This window comes from Staurois parvus, unplaced genomic scaffold, assembly GCF_062004578.1.
Source record: "Staurois parvus isolate SC_StPar_1 unplaced genomic scaffold, SC_StPar_1.0 ptg000465l, whole genome shotgun sequence".
Classification (NCBI taxonomy): Eukaryota; Metazoa; Chordata; class Amphibia; order Anura; family Ranidae; genus Staurois; species Staurois parvus.
The window spans coordinates 1,499,972-1,526,540 of record NW_028318261.1 but is presented as its reverse complement, the minus strand read 5'-3'; the positions used below and the strand labels follow the sequence as shown (position 1 = coordinate 1,526,540).

At 42.6% G+C, this 26,569-nt stretch overlaps 1 protein-coding gene across 1 annotated transcript in view; it reads right to left on the bottom strand.

Moving 5' to 3' along the window:
- Positions 1–26,569, bottom strand: part of ALDH16A1 (aldehyde dehydrogenase 16 family member A1) — a 144,816-nt gene that overhangs the window by 7,732 nt on the left and 110,515 nt on the right. Inside the window, exons 14-15 of the mRNA XM_089689004.1 lie at positions 23,075–23,279; positions 2,580–2,765 (exon numbers count right to left, since the gene is read on the bottom strand). Coding sequence (XP_089545130.1) covers positions 2,580–2,765; positions 23,075–23,279 — 391 coding nt within the window. The remainder of the gene's footprint in view (positions 1–2,579; positions 2,766–23,074; positions 23,280–26,569) is intronic.

Here is a 26,569-nt window from a genome sequence, read left to right as displayed (position 1 = left end):
CAATGATGCCAGTTATTAGCTCAGGGATGTACAGTTGTGTTCAAAATAATAGCAGTGTGTTGAAAAAAGTGAATAAAGCTCAAAATCCTTCTAATAGCTTTTATTTCCATACACGCAAATGCATTGGGAACACTACACATTCTATTCCAAATCAAAACATGAAGAAAAATATATCAAATTTGTGTTGTTCCTCTAAAAAAATTGGAAGAAAAGTGAATATTAGACTGTTCAAAAAAATAGCAGTGTTTGTATTCTTCTTTACAAACTCAAACATTCACTATATAAACTGAAAAAATGTTTGAAGATTTTGCTTTCCTTTGAACCACTTAATTAATATTTAATTGTATAAGCACTGTTTCTGAGAACTGCTGTACATCTGTGTTGCATGGAGTCAAGCAACTTCTGGCACCTGTGAACAGGTATTCCAGCCCAGGATGATTGGACTACATTCCACAGTTCTTCTCTATTTCTTGGTTTTGCCTCAGAAACTGCATTTTTGATGTCACCCCACAAGTTTTCTATTGGTTAAGATACGGGGATTGGGCTGGCCACTCCATAACGTCAATGTTGTTGGTCTGGAACCAAGATGTTGCACGTTTTCTGGTGTGTTTGGGGTCGTTGTCTTGTTGGAACACCCATTTCAAGGGCATTTCCTCTTCAGAATAAGGCAGCATGACCTCTTCAAGTATTCTGATGTATTCAAACTGATCCATGATCCCTGGTATGCGATAAATAGGCCCAACACCGTAGTATGGGAAACATCCCCATAGCATGATGCTTGCGCAACCATGCTTCACTGTCTTCACAGTGTACTGTGGCTTGAATTCAGTGTTTGGGGGTCGTCTGACAAACTGTCTCCGGCCACTAGACCCAAAAAGAACAATCTTACTTTCATCAGTCCACAAAATGTTGCGCTATTTCTCTTTAGGCCAGTCAATGTGCTCTTTGGCAAATTGTAACCTCTTCAGCACATGTCTTTTTTTCAACAGTGGGACTTTGCGGGGGCTTCTTGCAGATAGCTTGGCTTCCAATAGGCGTCTTCTAATTGTAACAGTACTCACAGGTAACTTTAGACCTTCTTTGATCTTCCTGGAGCTGATTGTTGGCGGAGTCCTTGCCATTTTGGCTATTCTTCTATCCATTTGAATGGTAGTTTTTCGCTTTCTTCCACGTCTTTCAGGTTTTGGTTGCCATTTTAAAGCATTTGCAATCATTTTAGCTGAGCAGCCTATCATTTTCTGCACTTCTTTATATGTTTTCCCCTCTCCAATCAACTTTTTAATCAAGGTACGCTGTTCTGAACAATGTCTGGAACGACCCATTTTCCTCAGAATTTCAGAGAGAAATGCACTGTAACCAGCATGTACAACATTTGCTGCCTTCCTTCCTTAAATAAGGGCAATAATTGTCACCTGTTTTTCAAAGAATGAATTACCTCACTAATAGAACTCCACAATGCTATTATTTTGAACATGCCCCTTTCAATTAGTGATTCAATTACACAGAATCAGCAGCATGCATGTCATGACTGTTGGGTCTGTTGGATTTCTATTACTCTACTACACCTGCTAGTAAATTATTTGCCATGTAGAAATATCATTTCTACCAAAAACAGTGATTGATCAGGTTAGTGATGTCTAACTGCTATTATTTTGAACACAACTGTACATGGAATCTACAGCACCTCTGTGTCGGCAATCTTCTGACATTACAAGCTGCACACAAGAAAAGCTGTCAGCAAGTGCAAATACTGTATGATGACAAGTGCAGTAAATGAAATGCAACCTGTAAGTGGAATTCAAGTTCTTCTGATATCACTAAGCCGAATAACCACATCCTTGCAGATAGTGCCAGCTCTCCTATGTGTTGTTCCCCGTCATCCTCAGGATGACATAAACAGTACTGTAAGTAGCACCTGAGAGTTCTGTAGCTATCCAACCCTCAACAACCAAAATCCTATTCTGTTAAAGTAGTTTGTAAAGGCTCAAGGCTTTTTACCTTCATGCATTCTATGTATGAAGGTAAAAAACTTCTATGTGAAGCAGCCCCACTAATACTTACCTTAGTCCCATCGCAATCCAGCGATGTGCACAAGAGCGTCAGCTCTCTGGGTACTCTCCCTCCTCAATGGCTGAGACAACAATGGGAGCCATTAGCTTTACCTGGTAGCATCAGTTATACTCGCCTGAGTCCCCACATGCAGGTCCATCCCTGATGTCATTTACCTCTGTGGGGACTGCTAGTCCAGCATCACATGTTAACCCTTGCCAGCTTGCCCCCATCAGTCTGATGTTTGTGATCTTCTGGATCCTGAGAGAACCCTCCTGCGCTGGCCAGCCAACACTGCCTGCATGACACCCAGGAGGATCCATCCAGGAAATAAACAGAGAGAAAGAACCAGGCGCTGGATGGTCATGTGACTGCAGCTTAAGGTGAAAATGGGGATTTAGAATTTTGTTTTTTTCTTAACTTAGTGAGCAAAAAGAGGGCATGGGAGAGGGGTTTAGGGTTATCCTAGAGTTGAACTTTAAGTCAGTAAGTACTGAATGGCTTTTTTCACCGCAGAGAAAACACTTTACCTGGTAGAAGTCCAAAGCTGGCAGAGGAAACTTTTCACTTGGAATTACTACCACAGCATTTCCACGCACAATAGCTGGGGCAAAAAGGCTGACAAAACTAAGAAGTGGGCTTTCATCTGGACAAGCAATGCCCACAACTCCCACGGGTTCTCGAATCAATACAGTAGCTCCATATAGCAACGTTTCCTGGAAAGAGACAAGAAATAATGGAAATCTTTGTGACACATCTACCTTTAATGGAACTCTATTAATAGAATAATTTAAAAAAACAGTCCTGGTGCTGTATTACTATACAGGAACAATGTCAAAAACATGTAATAAGCAAATATAGCCTCTCTCCCCTGAACACATTTTCAAATTTTCAAATTATTAAAAAAAAAAAGTTTTTTTTAAGCAGAAGAAAATAAATGTTTTTTGGATAAATGTGGAGAAAGTAGAATACACTATATTGCCAAAGTATTGGGACACCCCTCCAAATCATTGGATTCCAATAACCTCCATGGCCACAGTGTATAAAATCAAGCACCTAGGCATGAAAACTGCTTTTACAAGCATTTTTGAAAGAATGGGTCACTCTTAGGAGCTCCGTGAATTCAAGCGTAGTACCATGATAAGTTGCTACCTGTGCAATAAGTCCATCCATGAAATTTCCTTGCTACTAAATATTCTACGGTCAACTGTTAGTGATATTATAACAAAGTGGAAGCAACTGGGAACAACAAAAACTCAGCCACAAAGTGGTAGGCCACATAGAATGACAGAACAGGGTCAGAGAATGTTGAAGCGCACAGTGCGCAGAAGTCACCAACTGTCTGCAGAGTCAATAGCTAAAGACCTCCAAACTTCATGTAGGTTTCAGATTAGCACAACAGTGCGTAGAGAGCTTCATAAAATGGGTTTCCATGGCTGAGCAGCTGCAACCAAGTCTTACATCACCAAGTACAATGCAAAGCATCAGATGCAGTTGTGTAAGGAACAGCCCCATTGGACTCTAGAGCAGTGAAGATGTGTTCTCTGGAATGATGAATCGCGCTTCTCTGTCTGGCAATCCGATGGACGTGTCTGGGTTTGGTGGGTTCCAGGAGGACGGTACTTGCCTGACTGCATTGTGGCAAGTGTAAAGTTTGGTGGAGAGGGAATTATGGTGTGGGGTTGTTTTTCAGGGCTTGGCCCCTTATTTCCAGTAAAGGGAACACTTAAGGCATCAGCATATCAAAACATTTTGGACAATTTCATGCTCCCAACTTTGTGGAAACAGTTTAGGGATGGCCCCTTCCTGTTCCAACATGAGTTTGGGGTGGAGGAACTTGACTGGCCTGCAAAGAGTCCTGACCTCAACCTGACAGAACACCTTTGGGAAGACTAAGAGCGGAGACTACAAGCCAGGCCTTCTCGTACAACATCAGTGCCTGACCTCACAAATGCGCTTTTGGAAGAATGGTCAAACATTCCCGTAGACACACTCCTAAACCTTGTGGACAGCCTTCCCAGAAGAGTTATAGCTGCAAAGGATGGGCCAACTCAATATTGAACCCTACGGACTAAGACTGGGATGCCATTAAAGTTCATGTGCATGTAAAGGCAGGCATCTCAATACATTCGGCAATATAGTGTATTTATGAATTCATTTAACCACTTAGGGACCACCCACAGTACATTTACTGTTGCCGGGTGGCCTCTGTACGCAGGATCACGAATATATACGTGATTCGCGGTTCCGCGGGCTCCCCTCCACCGACCCGCGGGTGCCCTGATTTGATCCCCAAGGGATCAATCATCCAATTTAGGGCAGTGATGTCTGGTCCAAGTCGGATGAAATCTTCACATTCCACATTCCGTCCCAGAGAGAGAAGAATCAACATAAACGGTGAGTAAAAGCACTACACAAATTTAGTTAGAACATTCTAGGACACATTTAACCCCTTGATCGCCCCCCCCCCCACCAGTTAACCCCTTCACTGCCCTGTCACCAGTGTCATTAGTACAGTGTACAGATTTTTTTACTGATCACTGTATTAGTGTCGCTGGCGACTTCAGATAGTGCTATCATCAGTTAGCTCCCCTCCCAGATAGCGTCAGATTGCCCGTCAGTACACTAGTAATCACATTTAACCCCTTGATTGCCAGGAATACGCTCACATACACAATAAACCTCCATTGATAGTATAGTGTCTGAACAGATCAATATCTCTGATCAGATCAGAACTATGCCAGCGTACACATTAGTATAGCGTCCCCAAAAACGCAGCATTAGCATTACCCCCCCCCCCCCTTCTTCCCCAGCAAGCGCAGTGTCAGTAGGTCACAGTCACTTGATATATTGCAGACAAAATTGCAGTATTCGCAGAATCAGGCCTGATCTCTGTTAGCACTTGCCAGGAAATTTTCTTTGTAGCGGTTCAAGCAGTCCCTGACAGCCAGGTGTTGTTCTTCCCGTGAGTCTCACTAGGTACCTATAAATTTAGTGGCCAAAATGTCCAACCAAAAGGTACACTAGTGAAGAGGCCTACAGGATTCTGAGCATGTCAGGTGAGAGCGAAGGGGAAGACACACTGACAGAATCCAGCTCAGAATGCGAACCTGTAGACAGCAGCAGCACGCTTACAGATAGCTCAGACGATGGAGAAGAGGTCCCTGGTAAGATCAGGCGTACCTGATCCCTTTCCCGGGTTGCTGAGATGTTACAAACGCATGATGACTCCCATATGCAACAGAGTGCCAGTACTAGTGCAGCTCTACCTTTTGGTGAACTGGCAAGCATCAGCTGCCTAGTACATCCTGGTCTTTTTTATACCAGCACTGCAGTATCACTTGGTGATGTGGCGAGTCCCATAAGCTCAGTACAAGCTGGTGCGGTGGCGAGCACAAGTCCCGCAACCACCAACAAAATTCAAACACAGGCCGTAGAGCTCCAAGTATCCTTCCGGATGTGCTTGCAAATCCCGATTGGCAGCCCACAAATTCTGCAGCACCTGTACTTCCCCCATTCACTGCCCAACCCAGAATTCAGGTGGAAACAGCAAATTGAAATACTTCCCTTTATTTTTTGGAGCTGTTTTTCAAGGAAGATCTGTATGCATTGATTGTGGATCAAAGCAATTTATATGCACAACAATTTATCACCATCCCAGATTCAAACCTTGCTAGACCATTCGCATGGAAACCCATTACGGTTTCCAAATTTAAAGTTTTTTGGGGCCTAACCCTCAACAAAGGCATTACTAAAAAAAAGTCAATTGTGGTTGTATTGATCCACAGACCCAAATCATCATATACCCGTGTTCTCTGCTGCCATGTCCAGGCATACTGTAGATATGAGAGTATAATAAGTTTTATGCATTTCAACGACAACACTGTCGCCCTCGGGGTGACCCTGAATTTGACCGGCTCCACAAAATTTGTGCCCTCTTAAATCACGTTAACCAAAAATTTGCAGATGTCTATACTCCCCAGCAAAAAATCTGCCTTAATTTTTTTTGGCCGCCTTGCATTCAAACAATTTCTCCCCAGCAAGCGTGCCAGATATGGGGTCAAGATGTAGAAGACCTGTCAGAGGGAAACAGGCTATACATATCAATTTTGTATTTACGAGGGAAAAGACAGTCACGTGGAGCCCCCCGCATGCCCAGACTACATGGGGAGCAGTGGCAAGATAGTTTAGGACTTGGTGTCATCCTTTTTCAATATGGGATACCACTTATACGTGGACAATTTTTATTCAAGTATGCCACTATTTAGACATTTGTACAATCTTGGAATTGGCGCATGTGTCACCGTGCAACCTAATCGACGGGGCTTCCAATGGCTTGTAAATACCCATCTTAGAAAGGGGGGAAAAGCCTGCTTGAGAAATGAGGAATTGCTTGCAGTGAAGTGGAAGGACAAACGGGATGTTTTCGTCCTGTCTTTCATTCACGCAGATATGACCATCCAAATTATCACAGCAGCTGATGCTGTTGAGAAGCCCCTCTGTGTCCACGATTATAACCTTAACATGGGAGGGGTGGACTTCAATGACCAGATGATGAAGCTGTACTTAGTTTCCCGAAAAGTCAGACGCTGGTACAAAAAAAAGTGTCTATTTCAATTGGCTATATATAAAACTCTTTTGTGCTTTACAAAGCAACTGGACAAAGTGGATCCTTGTTAAAATTCCAGAAAGACCCTATCACAGCCATTTTGTATCCAGAAGGTGCTATGCCCCAAACCCCCAACCCAGATGCAGTTAGCCAGCTGCATGAGAGGCATTTTCCCGATGCCATTCCTGGTAACCTAACCCAAAATGCACCCCAAAATAGATGTGTCTGTTGCAGACATGGAATTAGGCGTGACACCTGTTTTTTTGTTCCTCCTGTCCTGACCAACCTGGTCTCTGCTTCAAGGACTGCTTCCGTCGCTACCATACACTAGTGGAGTATTAGTATAGGGTACAACACGGCACAGTTCAGGGTACATAATTACACAGGGACTCGAAAGATGTTAGGTAGTCAGGAAACTGGCTACAGCATTTGGAAAGCTCCTACAATCTGTTTTAAAAAGTTAAAGTTTTAAAATAAAAAAAAATTTAAATATACAAATTACCCAAATATTTACATTTTTAAAAACTCAAAATAGTTATAGTTTTTTTGTTGTTGTTGTTGCTGTTCTACTGTTACACTTTTACTGTTTTATTGTTAACTATTGCTGTTTTCTTTGCAGAAATGCTTTCAGCTGCAGCACCGATCTGTTTATTCTGACAGCAACAGGAACTCGCTCTCAAAATATACATAAGTCAGTGTGGGCAGCGCTGTTGGATGAGATTTTTCATCCACAGTTAAAAAAGAGCATATATGCCGAAGCATGGAGACCTAGAGTGGCCAGTGGGTGGATGGCTCCTATGCTTTGGCATATATATCACCAATAGAAGTGGGTGGATGCAGGGAGGTATATTCTAATGGTGGGCATACCACACACTTTTTCTGGCAGAGATTTCTTCTCTTTTTTTCCATTCAGCTCACAGGCTGCATAAAAAAAAAAAAAAAAAAAAAAAAAAGAAGAAGAACATAGCATATATACCCAACAAGGACCAGCGACGTACTAATACAGGGCTTGAAAAAGCTGCTCGCCCGCTCGCCAAATGCGAGGAGAAATTCCTCTGTGGCGAGCAGTGAGCACAGATGAAGCAGATGGAGTGACTGCACCTGCACTCCAAGCCTCACTGTAAAGCTGAGTTCCGGTTTACAACTTCCGGTTTCCGCGGCACCGCCGCCGAGGGGACAGGTGCAGGAGAGGTCCGCTCTCCTACGCTGAGAGAAGACACCCTCTCCACCACCGCGGGGGACTCGAGAAGTAAGTACATGTCATATCATTATAATGGAGTATCACTTCAGTTTCGCAGGATATAAACAGCGCCATTTGTAAATTAGGAAAGCATCTGATCACACCAATCTTGGTAAGATTAGATAATGTAAGGGCAGAGGAGATATCTAGAGTTTGATAGACCCAGGATTTCTCAAAAAAGAATATATGACAATGCCCATTGAAGTTATAGGGGATATTTGAATTCCCTGTGATAGCATTAAAAGTGATCATAAAAAAAAAAAAATGAAGGGGACAGTGTAAAAATAATTGAATAAAAAAAAAAAAAAAAAGTACCCTCGCCCCCCCTGCGAGCATGAGTGTTGACCCCGTCAGATGTAAACAGCGGTTGCACCATGCATGTGAGGTATCACCACGAACATCAGATCAAGGGCAGTAAGTCTAGCACTAGACCTCCTCTGTAAATCTAAAATGGTAGCTTGTAAAGGCTTTTAAAATGTTGCCTATAGATATTAAAAAACGAATGCAGTGTGTCGCCATTGCACGGTGCATGTGCAGTTTTAAAGCATGTCATGTTTGGTATCCGTTTACTCAGCACTGCAATATCTTCTATAAGTTACCAAATAATTGGCCAATATATTGTGTTTTTGTGCATTAAAATTAAAAAAGTGTATTTTTTTTAAAAAAATTTGCGTTTGAAAAATCGCTGCGTGAGTACTATGTGACATAAAAAATTGCAGCACCCACCATTTTATTCACTAGGATGGCTGCTTTAAAAAAATATATAATGTTTGGGGGTTCAAATTTCCTAGCAAAAATACTGATTTTTTTTCATGTGAACAAAAAGTGTCAGAAAAGGATTGGTCTTCAGGTGGTTAGAAGAGTGAGTGATGTGTGGCATAAACTTCTAATGCTGGCATAAAATGCCCTCACCACCCCCAAAATGACCCCTTTTTGGAAAGTAGACACCCCAAAATATTTGCTGAGAGGCATGTTGAATCAATAGAATTTATTTCTTTACCACAAGCTCTTGAAAAATGACAAAAAAAAAAATATAATTTTTTTTTTTTTTTTTTTTACACAAAATTGTCACTTAAATAATTTATTGCTCACATATGCCATGGGTATATGTGGAATTACTCTCCAAAATACATTTTGCCACTTCTCCTGAGTATGGGGATACCACATGTGAGAGACTTTTTGGCAGTCTAGCCAAGCACAGGACCCCAAAATCCAAAGTGGTCATTGGATTTCAGGCTCCTGTATGTGGCTAGGCTCCTAAAAAGTCTCACATGTGTGGTATCGGTAGAAGTAGCAGAATGTATTTTGGGGTGTAATTCCACATATACCCAACAGGTTTTTGTTTTTTTCCAAAAACTTGTGGGAAAAAAATAAAAATAAATCCTCCATGGACTAAAAATGCCTCTCAGCAGATAGCTTAGGGTGTCTACTTTCCAAAAAGGGGTCATTTGGGGGTGTTTGTACTGTCCTGGTATTTTAGCACCTTAAGAAATGTGATGGGCAGTCAGAAAGTAAAAGCTGTGTAAATTTCATTATCTATACCATAGTTTGTAGATCCTATAACTTTCACACAAAGCAATCAATATACACTTATTGGGGTTTTTTTACCAAAAACATGTAGCAGAATACATTTTGGCCTAAATTTACGACAAAATTTTAGTGTTTTGGATATTTTTTATGACAGAAATGAGAAAAAAATTGTTTGTTTTTTTTCAATATTTTCGGTCTTTTTTTGTTTATAGTGCAAAAAATAAAAAGCGCACAGGTGATCAAATACCACTGAAAGAAAGATCTATTTGTGTGAAAGAAAGGACATAAATTTCATTTGGGAACAGCATTGCATGACCGCGCAATTCTCAGTTAAACTAGTGCAGCGCTGTATAGCAGCAAAAAAATGGCGTAAATTGCAGTATCTATACCATAGTTTGTAGACGCTATAACTTTCACACAAAGCATATACACTTATTGGGATTTTTTTTAAATCAAAAGACATGTAGCAGAATACATTTTGGCCTAAATTTATGATTAACTTTGAGTTTACTATATTTTTTACTTTCGGCTAAAAAAATATATTGTTTTTCATCAAAATTTTCTGTCTTTTTTTTGTTAATAGCATGAAAAATAAAAAGCACACAGGTGATCAAATACCACCAAAAGGAGGAGGTTCAATCTTTTTCTGTATTGCTCAAAAACAAAAATAGAGACGTTTTAAACTGGAGTTGGATTTTAAATCATATCCATATTGATAATGTTTTTGATAAAATAAATGTCAACAGATTAAAAAAAAAACCAAAAAAACAAAAAACAAAAAACGACTCTTATGGAGTAAGGAGGGAACAGCCTGCTAAAGGTATGAAGTGCAGGCAGAAGTATCTGCACACACATGCTACAGCCTTCCAAACCTTCTGTTATCAGCCTTGCCAGGCGGTTTTGGCAGGCAAAGCTTCGACATTTCCAACTAGTGTCCAAGTATGCTGCTAAGCTCCAGGCCCTTCATTATTATGGGCAGCCTCATTGGCCAATGTGAATAACCAGGTGGAAAAAAGCAGTGATCAAGCTTCAGGACTGTCCGAAAGTGCTGAAGTTTTGCCTGTTAAAATGGCCTGACATTTGTCCTTGATAGGTGCAAGAACCTTTATGATGTGCTTATACTTCATACTGTAAGCACACTGCCCCTCTTCTCCTAGTGACACCATCTATTTTAAGAAACTATTTCCTATCCAAACAGCTGGCTAAACATGAGCAGAAGTCACCTGCGCACATTCACAAGCGAGTCCAGTGACTAACCATATGTCAATATCAAAGCCAATAATGAGTTTCGTGTTTATGAATAAAGATGGGGAAAGCCAACACTTGGTCCCAGCTAATAATTGTTTCCAAGTTTATGGTTTCAAGTGATATGCTCCAAGGAACCAGGGTGAGGAAGTAGTTCTTAAAAATAACCCTCCAAAAACATAATGAAACCTTTCCACGCAGTACTATTGCACTCTAATTTTGGCTACATTTTGAGTTGACATCTAGTTAGTTGTCTATAAAAATAATAACAGATCTACAAAAAATAGTTGTTTATAATTTGCAAGCAATTTATTTTATCTACTGAAGCCAGCTTGCCTTTATTTCACAAGCATACAGATACAATTCCTTCTTCTCCTCTTATGTAATGAACAAACAGCTGCAAATTCTTGACACTAAAATTACAAAATATGTTTTCCCCACTTTTGTGCATTTGTTTAATGCAATACAAAAAATGAAAGAACAAAACAAATTAAAAAAAATGCAGATATTAATGGTTGAGAAAATAAAAATAACAAAAACAAAATCCAACGCTAGGGAATTGTCACTTCAACCTGTCAGGGTCTCTGTATGCACACCCCCAATTTGTGGCAGAGTGATGATATGCACATGGGCATGCATGTGCACAAATTGGGAATGTGGCATACAAAAACCCTGACAGGCTGAGTGCAGAATAAGTACTCGTTGTATGAGTTTTATATTGTTTCTATGACATTTTTAATTAATATTGTTAAGAGCTATAATGGTCTCATTCTGTACCCACTTGAAGACCAAGTTTTTTTTTTTTTTTTTGGAGCACTTTCTATTTACAAGTTTAAATCAATATTTTTTACTAGAAAATTACTTATAACCCCCAAACATTATATATATATTTTTTTTATTACACACACACACACACACACACACACACACACACACATATACACATATATATATATATATATATTTAGCAAAGACCCTAGAGAATAAAATGGCGATCGTTGCAATTTTTTATGCCACACGGTATTTGGCAGCGGTTTTTCAAACACAATTTTTTGGGAAGAAAGACACTTATGAATTGTAAAAAAAAAAAACAAAACAAAAAAAAAAAACCACAATATATAGCCAAAATATTTTGTAAAAACAGGATTTTCCTCTGCATACTTACCTGGAAAATCCATTTCTTGGAGTAGATCAAAGGACACAGAGCAGACTATTCATGATTATGTGGGTTATATGCTACCTATAGGTGAATGGACACTGGTTGACAAATCAGACAGGATGTTCTCCGCTATATAACCCCTCCTACACAGGAAATACTTCAGTTTTTGGAGCAAACAATGAAAATTCCAGAAAGGGGGTCGGGACCTTTGTGTCCCATGATGCATTCCAAAAAATGGATTTCAAAAGGTAAGTATGTCAAAAAAATTCAGTTAGTCAGAATGGTGAATTCTGCTGTTGACTGGAAGTGAATCCAGCATGCCCATTTGGCTGTGAATTTAGTAGGGGAATCGCGGGCTATACTAATTAGTTCTTCCATTTCATCCAGTTTATGGATGCATTTGAGCCAATCCTTTATGGTCATGGAATGTGTTGAACCCCAGTGAATCGGGATACACTGTAGGCCAAGTGGGGTAAAGAAGAGTCATGTAATAGAAACTGTGCGGCGTAAAATCTAGGGTGTAGCTGGTCACTTGTTGAATAATATGGTGTACCTCAGACCAGTAAATTTGAAGTCCGGGGCATGACCACCAGATATGTATGCCATTCCTGCATCTCCAGCAGGTATCTGGGACGTCTGGGTGAAATTTGTGTAGAAGAGCTGGTGTTTGATACCAGCGTGATTGGACTTTATATCCGATTTCTTGAGTGGAAACGTTTACTGAACCTTTATTATTATTATTATACAGTATATATATAGCGTTAAAAAGTTTGCTCAGCGCTGTACATTGTAGTGGGGGACAGTACATGAGACAATACAGTAACAATACACAAGGGGTTCGAGGGCCCGGTCTTTGGAGCTTACAATCTAGGAGGGAGGGGATAGTGGTACACGAGGAAGTGGCTGTGGGGGATGGAGTGGTAGGAGGATTGGAGGAGATCGGCTGTTAGGTGAGGGCGGGGTAGGCTTCCCTGAAGAGATGGGGTTTCAGGGTACGCCTAAAGGTGAAGAGGGTAGGTGACAGTCTGATGGATTGGGGTAGTGAGTTCCAGAGGATGGGGGAAGTCCTGGAGAAGTCCTGGAGTCGGGCATGGGAGGAGAAGACTAGGGAGCTAGAGAGTAGGAGGTCTTGTGAGGAGTGAAGAGTACGTGTTGGGTGGTATTTGGATATCAGGTCAGTGAGGTAGTTTGGGGCAGTATTATGAATAGCTTTGTACGTCAGTGTTAGTAGTTTGAATTTTATGCGTTGGGTAATCGGAAGCCAGTGGAGGGAATGACAGAGGGGGGTGGCAGATACAGAGCGGTTGGTAAGGTGGATGAGTCTGGCCACTGTGTATGTTTAAGTGTATTTGTTCCCAGTCGTTCTGAGTGAGGGACCTGGAGAGGTCCCTCACCCAGGCTGTGCAAGCCGTACCGCTGTTGGAGGGTTGGTCAGAGAGCAGCTAGGAGTGAATGGTGGAGATCAAATGACTTTGAGGTGACTTAAAAGGTAAGTATGTCGAAAAAATGACTTTGAGGTGACTTTTTTGAACATAATGTCTCGACTTGAAGTGAGAAGCCTAGAGATGACCAAGTCTTTGTCAAGGGAACGTAAATAATGAGAGAGTATTATGTATGTCCATGACGGTATGGGGGTCTTACCACTGCAGGAGGAAAGTTGCTCCCGTGATAGGAGCTTACCTTTGTCAAAGAATTGAGGGGCCAAGAGTCGTCGGAGGACCAATTGTCTAGCAGAAAATGTCGGTGCAAGCTTGGTGGGAAGTCGGGATTCTGTCGTATATTGGTGAGTGAGCCCCACACTGACGAGATGGAACATATGGCCTTGTGCACATCGGTGAAGGTACGAAGAGTGGGGAAATGAGAGAGTGGGAATTCATCTTGAGAGGGATGTTACGGGCGTAAAGCCAGGGCAGAGAGGCCAGATGTGTGGGTATGAAGGAAGCTTCCATCTTGACCCAATCTTTAAGAGTTTTGTGGACATTCTAGTCTACAATTCTGGAAAGGTGGCAGGCATGGTAATAGTTCTGGAGATCAGGTAAGCCTATTTCCACTTGTACTTGGGCAGTGCCAGCCTCGCCTAGCTGATTTTTGGTCTGCGATTGTTCCAAAGGAAACTGGAGCATAGGTTTTTGTAGAAGTGCAGGAAAGCTAGAGGAAGGTGAATAGGTACAGCTTTGAGGAGGTAGAGAAGGTGCCGGAGAGCATTAATTTTAACAAAATAGGTTTGTTCCATCGTTTGAGATCAATTGTTAAGTCCTGCAGAATTGGCAGGTAAAATTGGCATGTAGGAAGTTGGATGCCAAGATACATGATGGTGTCGGGTTTCCAGAGAAAGGGAACGTTGTTTTGGCAGTGGGCAACAGTCTGCTGTGAAAAGGACACATTAAGTGAGATTTTGAGAAGTTTATTTTGAGATTAGATAAGGAGCAGAAGCGTTGGAATTTTGCTAAGAGGGCAGGGAGAGTTGTGTGTGGTTCCATGAGAAATAGCAAAAGGTCGTCTGCAACCGGGCACGTTTGTACTCTTGGCTCACAGAGCTAATTCCTCTGATGGTTGGGTTGTGTCTTCAGTAAGTTCTTGGAGCGCTTGTCTGGCTAGGGTATGTTTGAGTTTAGTTTCCAGGAGTTTGAAAAAAAAGTTGCTTCAAGCGTGCTTGTTTGTCACGTTTACCGCAGAGGTCAAAGATATGGGTTTTCACGAGTACGCATTTGTGGGCTTCCCATTGCATCAAAGGTGAGGTGTCTGGGGTATTATTTTCTGCGAAGTAGCCAGAGAGACATTTGCGCACTTCAGCCTCCTGGGTCTTGTCGATTAAGAGGGTCGGGTCACATTGCCAGATTTTAGTGATGGGGTCCTAGAGTAACATCAGTTCTATGTGAGCTGCAGATAGGAGAGGGAGATCTTGTTCAGTGATGAAGTAGTCATCTAGACATGAGTACCTACTGTGGGGGGCTGAGAAGAATGTCAAGTCTTTTTCATTTGGGTGGAGTGTGCGCCAAGCATCATGCAGGAGGAGGTCTTGAAGACTGAGTTCAATTTGGTGTAGTGCCCTATAAGGCAGATAGGACGTAGAGGTGTCTAGGAGGCGGTCAAGAGGGACATTGAAATCTCCCCCAAAAATCAGAATTCTGGTATGAAAGGAGGTCAGAACTTGGGAGACGGAGCAGAAGAAAGGTACTTGGAAGGCATTGGGGCTATATACTGTACATGGCTAAGGTAATGGGTTTGTTTTTCGCAGCGTGCCTTTGAGGAAAATAAATCGTCTTTGTTCATCCACTAAGGTGTCGGAGATCTGAATGGGGAGGTTCCTGGATAAAAGGATTGACACTCCTTTAGATTTGGAAGTCAGGGAAGTGGCGTGGTATGTGTGGGGGAAATGGGGGAAGTTTATGTATGGCATTGTATCTAAAATGGGTTTCATGCAGGAAAAGGATGACAGCCTTCATGCTATGCATGCTAGCCAAGAGCTGTCAGCATTGCTTGGGCGTATTAAGGCCTTTGGTGTTCAGGGTAATCAGTTTGAGAGAAAGGGCTACAGTACAGGTTGTAGGGGAAGGCATGGTGTGAGAGGTTGGTGGTAGGCATCAACAGGTAGGAGAAAGTCAGCGAACAGCGTAATGCTAGCGGAAAGGCAGACCTTATGTTAACAGTAAGAGAGCGGTAGGGGGGATTTGAGGGGTTTGGGAAGGACATGTAAAGGAAGGGAAGAGAAAGAAAAGAAAAAAAAGGGGGGGGGAAAGAAGAGGAGGGGGTGCGAAAGGGGGAATTATGTTATAAAGTAGAAAGTGGTGGAAGGGTAAGAAGGCAGAGGTGGGAGGTTAAATACCGGATGTGGGAATAGACCAGCTATCCCACCCTAAAGAGGTGGGCTTTCCCGTAGTGGTCAGTGCAAACTGCCAGAGTGTGCAGTGTGCAGGCGTGGTAAGAAGCGACCATAGATGGGGTGTTGCCTTGAGCCTCACAGTGGTCGTGGGCATGACATAAAGGCAGGAGGGTATGAGATGCCATGGGTGGAGTGGCCCCCTGCTGTGTCGATCAATATCCTTGTGCTTGGTCATAGGAACAGGAGGGTGAGGAAAGGACCATTGGGTGTGAGGTGTCAAGAGAATAAGAGGGATAGCTGAGATATCCTTGGAGGAGATTGTGATGCCCAGAGATGGTTGGGCAGGGTGTGCAAGACTAGGCATGGGGCGTAGCATATAATAGGTAGGGGTTAGGCCACACGGTATTGAACAGTGGGCTAGTGGGTCAGGGGAGGCGAACACATGAGCCTAAGGAGATGGGGGGAGGAGTGTGGGTAAGGAGGTAAGATGGCATAGGAAAAAATGTGGTATAGTAGCGCGCATGCATTAGCCTGTAAATACATGGAAGGGGTCAGGCGTTGTATGAGTGGGGGTGATACTGGAAACTGATTGCACTGCAGAAATTTTAGGAACAACAACTTAAGGTAAGATCTGGGAGTCAGAGGATATAGGAACATCAGTAAGAATGATCCTCAGGGATGGAGGGGGGTGGGGTGCTAAAATTTTTGGGCACAATGGTGCAAGAGGATGGTAGGGGAGGAAGGGGATAAGGAAGGAGAAAGGGGAAGGAGAGGAGGTAGGAGGGGGTGGAGAGGGCAAGGAGCTGGAAGGATGTAGGTGGAGGGGAAGTCACCAGTTTGTACATAAAACAGTAAAATCTATAGAGCAGTGAGGCAATAAGACCAACCAGCATACAGGTATCATGGTATAACAAGGTAGAGAAAAGAATAACAGTAATGAGTCATTGGAGGGTTGGTCACCGGTACATCGAGAGAGTAGCCATGCACTTGGGAGGGAGAGGAAAGGGGGGGGGGGAGGGGAAAAAGGGGAAGGGGATGTGGTATATGTGAAGAATTAGGGGAGGGAAGGGGAGAAAGAGACAGAAGCATGGAGAAGGGTATGTCCCCGGGCAGGCCAAACTCCAATACTGGGCTAAAAGGGAAGTGTAGGAAAATTCAGGTTTCTATATCATACATCACGGGACACAGAGCATGCTATTAATGACTATGTGGGATGTCCTACAGCAATAAAGAAATTTGAGGACCTACTCAGCCATCTGTAAAACACTGCAACCAAAGGCAGAATCCTTTATGGTTCTGCCATCCAGCTAGTAGAAACTTGTGAATGTGTGATCCGAAGACCATGTAGCGAACTTGCAAATCTGAGCCACTGACGCCTAAAGACAGAATGCCCATGATGCCCCCATACTCCTGGTAGAGTGTGCCTTCACCCAAAAGGGTGGGAACTTACCTTTAAACCCATAGGCTTGAATGATTAATTGGCGGATCCAATGTGAAATGGTCGCCTTGGATGCCACCTGCCCTTTCCTAGGCCGCTCAGACAGCATGAACAGAGCATATGACCTCCTGACCCATGCTGTTACCTTCAAGAAGACCCTTACAGTTCATACCACATTCAAGGTATGCAGAGATCTTTCTGTTACTGACTGAGGCCTAGGAAAGAATGAAGGCAGGACGATGTCCTGATTGAAATGTAAACTAGAAACCACCTTTGGTAAAAAAAAAAAAAAAAGTCGGTTGAGGTTGTATCTTGATGCAAAACCAGAAATGGTTCTCTGCAAGAAAGGCCGGCCAGCTCCGACACCCGTCTCACAGAAGTGATAGCCATTAGAAACAAAACCTTACAAGTTAACAGAACCAGTGGAATCTCTCTAATAGGTTCAAATGGTGGTTTTTGCAAAAACTCCAAAACCAAGTTCACGTCCTAAGGACAAAAAAGGTAACCTGGCGGGAGGAGCAGTACGCATTACTCCTTGCAAAAAAGTGTGAACCAAAGAGTGAGAAGCAATGGGCCTCTGGAAAAAAACAGTTAATGCTGAAACCGGGCCCTTAATGGTACTAACAGCCAATTTCGTCTCAAACCCTAACTGAAGAAACAACAGAATCCTACCAATCACATCAGTTCGTGGGTGCCATTTCCGGACTTCACACCAGGAAATGTAAGCCTGCCAAGTTCTGTAATAAATGTCCCTAGAGACTACCCTTCTAGCGCGCAATATAATGGGGATGATGGACTCCGATACCCCCCTATCATTCAGGACCTGGATCTCTATAGCCATATCGTTAAATTTAGCAACCGTAAAGCTGCGTGCAATATAGGTCCTTGAGCCAGAAGGTCTGGCCGGCACGGCAAAGACCATGGACTGTCCACAGCCAGTTTCACTATGTCTGCATACCAGTCCCTCCTGGGCCAGGCTGGGGCAAGCAGTATCACCAGAACGGATTTCCCCCGAATCCAGCGTAAGAGATGTGGCAGCAGTTGAATCGGAGGAAAAGCATAAAATCAGAGAAAACTGGTTCCAAGGAATCACTAAGGCATCTACTCCTGCAGCATGAGGATCCCTTAACCCTGGACACAAAATAGTCAACCCTGTTGTTGAACCTGGATGTCAAAAGATCTACATCGGGGTAATCCCATCACTGGCAGATTGCCGCGAAAACCTTGGGACGCAAAGCCCATTTCCCTGGAACCAATGGTCGACGACAGATAGTCCACCTGCCAATTCTCTACACCCGGAATGAATACTACTGATGAACGTGAAACATGTTTTTCTGCCCAGGTCAGAATGTAATTTACCTCCTCCTGAGCTCTTTGGCTCATGGTACTGCCCTGGTGGTTGATGTATGCCACTGCTGTGGCATGGTCAGGACTGAATTTTTAGCTGTACTGCCTGAAGTTCCAAGACATTGATGGGAAGTATCCTCTCCCATGGAAGCCATGCTCCCTGAACTGTGGTCTCCTCCAGAACAGCCCCCTGGCTGGCATCGGCGGTTACCAATTTCCATACCACTGGCTGAAAGGATCGCCCTCTCTCCAATTTCCGAGACACCAACCACCAAATTCAGGCTTCGCAGTATCTCAGGAAACAGAGACTTACGACAATCCAGGGCTGGAATCTATTTGTTCCAAATGGCCAAAATGTTTCTTTGCAGCGGTCTGGAGTGGAACTGCACACAGGAACTGAATGAAGACACCATCTTTCCCAGCAACCTCATACAGAGGCGAACTGAAGGATACCTCTTGGCCCTTAAACTGCAGACCTGTTCTTTATGGGCACAGCATTTCCCTGGAGGCAGAAACAGCTTTGCCTGAACCGTGTCTAGGACCATCCGCAAATATTTCAGGCTCTGTACTGGCTCCAAGGCCGACTTCTCGAAGTTGAGCACCCATCACAGCAGTTTCAGGATCTGAATCGTAAAAGCCACATCCTGCTTCAGACCAAGCACAGACTGACCCAGCAACAGATTGTCTAGATATCCTATGATTGATTTTCCCTGAGCTCTGAGCAGCCCCAATACCAAAGCAAGAACCTACGTAAACACTCGAGGAGCCGTGGCCAGACCAAAAGAAAGTGATACAAACTGAAAATAGTGAGCCCCTACTGCAAAATGCAGAAATCTTTGATGAGCTAGAAATATTGGCACCTGCAGGTAAGAATCCTTGATGTCGATATAGGCTAAAAAGTCTCCTTCCTGCAGAGAGGCCACTACCAACTGAACGGATTCCATACAAACGTACAAGACATTTAGAAACCAGTTTAGACCCTTGAGGTCCAAAATGGGCCTCACTTCCCCATTTGGCTTTGGGACTGTGAACAGGTTTGAATAAAACCCTTGACATTTTTCGTCCGCTGGAACCTCTGTGATCACCCCCTGGGAGAACAGGTGGTCGAGCGCCTGTAAAAGCCTTTTTTTCTTTGGATTCGTCGGTACATTTGACCTTAGAAACCGAGGCGGCGGAAGAACCCGAAATTCCAGTCTGTACCCTAGCAGAATTATGGAAACTACCCATTTGTCTTGGATTACAGCTTTCCAGTTTGTTACAAAATCCAAAAGCCTTCGCCCCACCAGAATGAGCGGTGACGTCTCTTCATAAGGAAGCGGATTTTGGATCTGCTTTGGCTGACTTTTGAATCCAGGGTCTCCTTGGATTCCGACTCTGAGTATGGTAGATGAGGGCCCAGCAACCTAGGCCCCTGCCCCCTTAAAAGAAGGGAGCTTGGATTTCCTCTTAAAGGGTATAAGAAAACTTTTTCCCCCAGAAATCTTCTGAATATACTTGTCTAAATCCTCCCCAAATAGTCTCTCCCCATGAAAGGGAAAACCTGCCAACAACCTTTTGCATGGCAGTTCCGCCGACCAACTCTTCAGCCACAAAACCCTGCACATGTGTACTGATAAGAGGGCCATGTGAGAATTGAATCCTTAAGAGCATCAATCGCAAAACAAAGCATGTGGAACATCATCCTAATGCATGGCAAAATAATCCCCTTGCCCTGAAGGCCTTCCAAGCAACTGCTTGACATGGTCACAGACTCTGGCAAACACCAATAGCTGCCACTGCAGGATGTGTGGCAGAATCTGCCAGGGAGAAAGAGGCCTTCGGGAGAGATTCCAGCTTCTTATCTGCTGGAACCTTGAAGACCTGGGCATCATCTACAGGACATGTTAAAGACTTATTCAGGGATGAAACAGCTGCATCCACTACAGGCATACCCCATTTCTTAAACTTCTCTTTCATGGGATACAAAAAGGAAAACCTTTTTTGGCTAAACAAAAAATCCTGTCTGAGTGATCCCAGTCAGTATACATAATCTGTTCCAGGAGAGGATGTACTGGAGAGGCCTGAATACACTGCGGAGGTTTTAAAGAGCCCAGAGAGGAATAAGTAACCTCAAAGATTTCTGCTGGAGGTAGCCTAAAACCAGAGCGTACCAGATCAGTGAAGTCCTGCACCAATAACCTCTGAGATTGGCATGGAGAAATTGCCTGCTTCTCTTCAGGCTATGGCCCCTCCGATAGAGATTCTACTGCCTGACCTTCTTCCAGTTCCTCATCCTCAGTTTCCACCCATTCCTGTACCAGCACTGGTGGCTCTAGTGACGGGGACCTCTCATGCTTCTTAGCCCTGTGTGAAACAGAGGCAATCATCCCTGCGGTCTTATCCTCTAACCCTGCTAAGGCTGAAGATCATCCTTGGTTACATATGCTAATGCAGAAGCACCAGTAGTAGCCCCAATGCCAGACAACCGCAGTGGCTCAGATTGTACAGTTGTCTCTGGGCACTCAGGAGAGGATATCACAGCAGAAATAAGACTAGGCTCTTCAGGACCCAACAGCGGAGTATTAGTGACTCTTCCTGCCATGCCTCCCCCTCTCCACTTTCTGGAAGACATTGCTTTGCTAAGCACTTTACCCTGGGTACCAAGAAACAGGAACACTGGGACCAATACAGCAATGCAAGTAGTGTGGTAAACAAACACTCACTGCAACCGCCACTCCCTGGGCTTCCCAAAGGCAGCCTTCTGACTGACTTGCCTACTGTTCCCACCAACGGGAGAACTTGCCCCTACTCAAAAGCCTGCTCTCTGTCCCGGTCACAGCATGCAGCAGCCCAGCCAGGAGTGTCCAGGATGCCGGATAAACAAACATGGCCGACTTACATTTCCAGTCTCTACTGCGCATTGTGCGCGTGATCTTTGTGTGTGCACACCACCACCACATTACAGCAGAAATACACCTCTCCTTTCCCTCCAAAACCACAATTTGATTTTAGGAAAATACAGAGGCAGCTAACCAGTCCCGCCGCAGGTCCTAACTTCCATTAGGTATCAACCTTCACCCATCATGACAGGCCTTGTCATATAGGCCCTCAAGAACTCTGTCCCCTATTAATTAGGGGCACTGCCTCAGATTTGTGCAGCACCCTACCGGAAAAACACCTTGGTCAGTTTCTACTGCACAGGGTTCTGTTAAGCAGGGTCCTTATTAAGTTCACCATTGAGAGTGTAATGTTTTCAGCACCCTATCAGCTTGTAAGTTCAGGTTGTTCAATTAAGCTTTGACAAAAGAAAACTGGAAACGGATTGATTTCTAAGCAGAGTTGAACTACAGTATATTTTGCACGCTCCAGTTTTAGTAAATTAACCCTTATGTATTCTACTCAAGGATGAATGATTTGTTGTATAGCGTGGTACATACTTTGAACATATGTGAAATGGGATAAGCCAGCTAGCTGCAGCGTGATATGTCACTCGCTGTGTCGGTGGACACAGCCGATGACAGATCATTTTCCCAGGCCTCTGCCGGTACCATGTGATTGCTGTGACCAATCACAGTAGATCGCATGACAATTAAACACAATGGATGGCTTTCATTCATGTCATCCATTGTGTTGCTTGCTGAAATTGTTCAGTGATCACATGGTACAGACTGGGCCAATCAGAGCCCATCTGTACCTTGTGATTAGCTGTGCCCAATCACAGCTAATCACAACAATACACACTAAATTAATCAATTTTATTCAGTAGAAATGATTGTTTAAAACAGTGATATTCTCTGTTATAATCACTCATAATCTGTAAAAAAAAAAATCATGATTACCTCCCCAGAGTAGTACAGTGTTACTATGGTAACACTGTATTGCTCTGGTCACAGTATGAACATGAAAAAGTTACACAATTTCACAATTTTTTTTTCATATGTCACCAGTGCAGTTCAGCATCACTGACTGGTGATTGTATGTAAAAAAAAAAAAATAATAAAAAAAAAATAATAAAAAAAAAATGTTTTAATTTATGAACATTTTTTTTTTCTTTTTTTTTTTTTTTTACATACAATCACCAGTCAGTGATGCTGAACTGCACTGGTGACATATGAAAAAAAAAATTTGAAATTGTGTAACTTTTTCATTTTCCACAGAATTATGACAAAAAAATTACAGTTTACAAAAACTTGCAATGCCTCTTACCAAATACTTTGGACTGTCTAATTTCCAAAAAGGGGTCATTTGGGGGATATTTTGTACTGTTCTGGTGTTTTTGGGCCACAAAAAATTAGATAGGCCGTCAGCACATCAGGAGTGATCGATTTTCAAATAGTTTGTAGACACTATAATGTTCACACAAACCAAATATTCACTTATTTGGATTATTTTTACCAAAGAAATGTAGCAGAATTTATGAAGAAATATAATTTTTTTGCAAAATTTTCTAATAGAAACAAAGAAAAAATGTTTTTTCTTTTTCAAAAAAAGGTTTTTTTTCCATTTCTAAATAAATGATTAAATACAACCAAAAGAAAGCTCTATTTGTGGGAACAAAAAATTGTATTGCACGACAAAGTCTGATTTACATCTACTTTAAAATGTATTACATGGCAAAGTCTGATAATAACACTTGGTGAAAAAACATTTTTTACCTGCACACTGCCCCCATATTTGTCACAGTATGCTCCCCAGTAAAAAAGACGCTGAATGCTGAGATCCACTTCTTGCTGGGATTTCTCAATGGATTGTCCATTCAGTGTGCTCAGCCTTTGGGCTACTTCATTCCTCCTCAGCTCTAGGTTTTCTGCCATGTAATAGACAATCTGTGCTCTGTTATGAGCAGCCCTCTTGCCCCAACTGCCAATGTTGAAAAACAGAAAAATTGATATTTTTACATTTGTGTATAGTAGCAAACTCAATATCAATTGTTTTCATGTGCTCTCAGTAGTCACTATATTATGTTATGCCATCTGTTTTACAATTTAAATTCCTCAACAATAAATCATAAGGCTGCAACCTAGTACATAAAGCACACAAGCATGGTCAAAGAGGTCAACTTTTTTTTACAACCAACCAATTTTTAATTACAACTGGGGATTTTGAGCACGTACATTGCTTGTGCCAGACATAATGATTCAATCATATATTGCAAACTCATGAAAACAGCACTTCACTACATAGAAACAAATAAACAATAATATGAAATAAAAGATGAATGTTAAATGAAAAAAATCTTCCACCAAGGTGTAGCAGAGTGAAATAAAAGAGTCAAGTCCACCATATACAGTTGTGTTCAAAATAATAGCAGTTAGACATCACTAACCTGATCAATCACTGTTTTTGGTAGAAATGATATTTCTACATGGCAAATAATTTACTAGCAGGTGTAGTAGAGTAATAGAAATCCAACAGACCCAACAGTCATGACATGCATGCTGCTGATTCTGTGTAATTGAATCACTAATTGAAAGGGGCATGTTCAAAATAATAGCAGTGTGGAGTTCTATTAGTGAGGTCATTCATTCTTTGAAAAACAGGTGGCAAATATTGCCCTTATTTAAGGAAGGAAGGAAGGCAGCAAATGTTGTACATGCTGGTTACAGTGCATTTCTCTCTGAAATTCTGAGGAAAATGGGTCATTGCAGACATTGTTCAGAAGAACAGCGTACCTTGATTAAAAAGTTGATTGGAGAGGGGAAAACATATAAAGAAGTGCAGAAAATGATAGGCTGCTCAGCCAAAATGATCGCAAATGCTTTAAAATGGCAACCAAAACCTGAAAGACATGGAAGAGAGAGAAAAACGACCATTCGAATGGATAGAAGAATAGCCAAAATGGCAAGGACTCAGCCAACAATCAGCTCCAGGAAGATCAAAGAAGGTCTAAAGTTACCTGTGAGTACTGTTACAATTAGAAGACGCCTATGTGAAGCCAAGCTATCTGCAAGAAGCCCCTGCAAAGTCCCACTGTTGAAAAAAAGACATGTGCTGAAGAGGTTGCAATTTGCCAAAGAGCACATTGACTGGCCTAAAGAGAAATGGCGCAACATTTTGTGGACTGATGAAAGTAAGATTGTTATTTTTGGGTCTAGTGGCCGAAGACGGTTTGTCAGACGACCCCCAAACACTGAATTCAAGCCACAGTACACTGTGAAGACAGTGAAGCATGGTTGCGCAAGCATCAAGATATCGGGATGTTTCTCATACTACGGTGTTGGGCCTATTTATCGCATACCAGGGATCATGGATCAGTTTAAATACATTAAAATACTTGAAGAGGTCATGCTGCCTTACGCTGAAGAGGAAATGCCCTTGAAATGGGTGTTCCAACAAGACAACGACCCCAAACACACCAGTAAACGTGCAACATCTTGGTTCCAGACCAACAAGATTGACGTTATGGAGTGGCCAGCCCAATCCCCGGATCTTAATCCAATAGAAAACTTGTGGGGTGACATCAAAAATGCAGTTTCTGAGGAAAAACCAAGAAATAGAGAAGAACTGTGGAATGTAGTCCAATCATCCTGGGCTGGAATACCTGTTCACAGGTGCCAGAAGTCGGTTGACTCCATGCAACACAGATGTACAGCAGTTCTCAGAAACAGTGCGACTACAACTAAATATTCATTAAGTGATTCAAAGGAAAGCAAAATCTTCAAACATTTTTCAGTTTATATAGTGAATGTTTGAATTTGTAAAGAAGAGTACAAACACTGCTATTTTTTTGAACAGCCTAATATTCACTTTTCTTCAATTTTTTTTAGAGGAACAACACAAATTTGATATATTTTTCTTCATGTTTTGATTTGGAATAGAATGTGTAGTGTTCCCAATGCATTTGTGTGTATGGAAATAAAAGCTATTAGAAGGATTTTGAGCTTTATTCACTTTTTTCAACACACTGCTATTATTTTGAACACAACTGTATATCTCTTATTGGGAAAGTCTTTGTAGTTCAAAGATGCACTGCAGCACCACCATGTTCTTCAGGTGACAATCACCCCATCAGATTAAACACTCACCAGAGCATGGTGTAAAATAGGCACAACAAAATATCCTCCTCTTGGACCTGCAATCACCTCCGCTCAGAAAGATCCAATAGGCCCAGTGCATACACTTAAAGCACAAACACACCACATAGCATAATTCCATTTAACCACTAGCCTACAGGGCACTTATACCCCTTCCTGCCCAGGCCAAATTCCAGCTTTCAGCGCTGTTGCACTTTGAATGACAATTGCGCGGTCATGCAACACTGTACCCATATTACATTTTTATGAGTTTTTTGTGACATATAGAGCTTTATTTTGGTGGTATTTAATCACCTCTGGTTTTTTTTTTTCTTAAACAAACCAAAACCACTGAAAATTTTGAAAAAAAAACAATTTTTTTCTTAGTTTTTGTTATAAAATTTTGTAAATAAGTGATTTTTCTCCTTCACTGATGTGTGCTAATGAGGCTGCAGTGATGGGCACTGATAGGCTGCACTGATGGACACTGATGAGGAGGCACTGATGGGCATTGACAGGCATCACTGATGGGCACTGAAATGCAGCACTCATATATGGCACTGATAGGCGAAACTGAAAGGCAGCTCAGATGGGCACTGGTAGGTGGCATGGATGAGCACTGAGAGATGGCACTGATGGACACTGACAGGTGGCGCTGCTGGAGCTACAGAGATCATCAGGGCACACTGATCATCAGTGCTCTGATGATCAGTGTACATGTCCCCTCCGAGGAATGCCGATTACCGGCTCTCCTCTCCCCTTGAGCTGTCAGCGTGACAGATCGTGAGGAGAGAAATGCAGATAACCGGCATTTCCCTGTTTACATGTGATCAGCTGTGATTGGACACAGCTGATCACATGACTGAGCTGACATCTTCGGCTCTTTCCGTGGATCGGTGATCCGCTGTGTCCAAGGCACACAGCGCACAGCTGATCGGCGCGCTGCACGCTCGGTAATAAGTGGTTGCAGGTTTGGATCAAGCAGAAGCGTAGTCAAGGAACAAGCCAAAGGTCGGTAATAAGTGGTTGCAGGTTTGGATCAAGCAGAAGCGTAGTCAAGGAACAAGCCAAAGGTCGGTAATAAGTGGTTGCAGGTTTGGATCAAGCAGAAGCGTAGTCAAGGAACAAGCCAAAGGT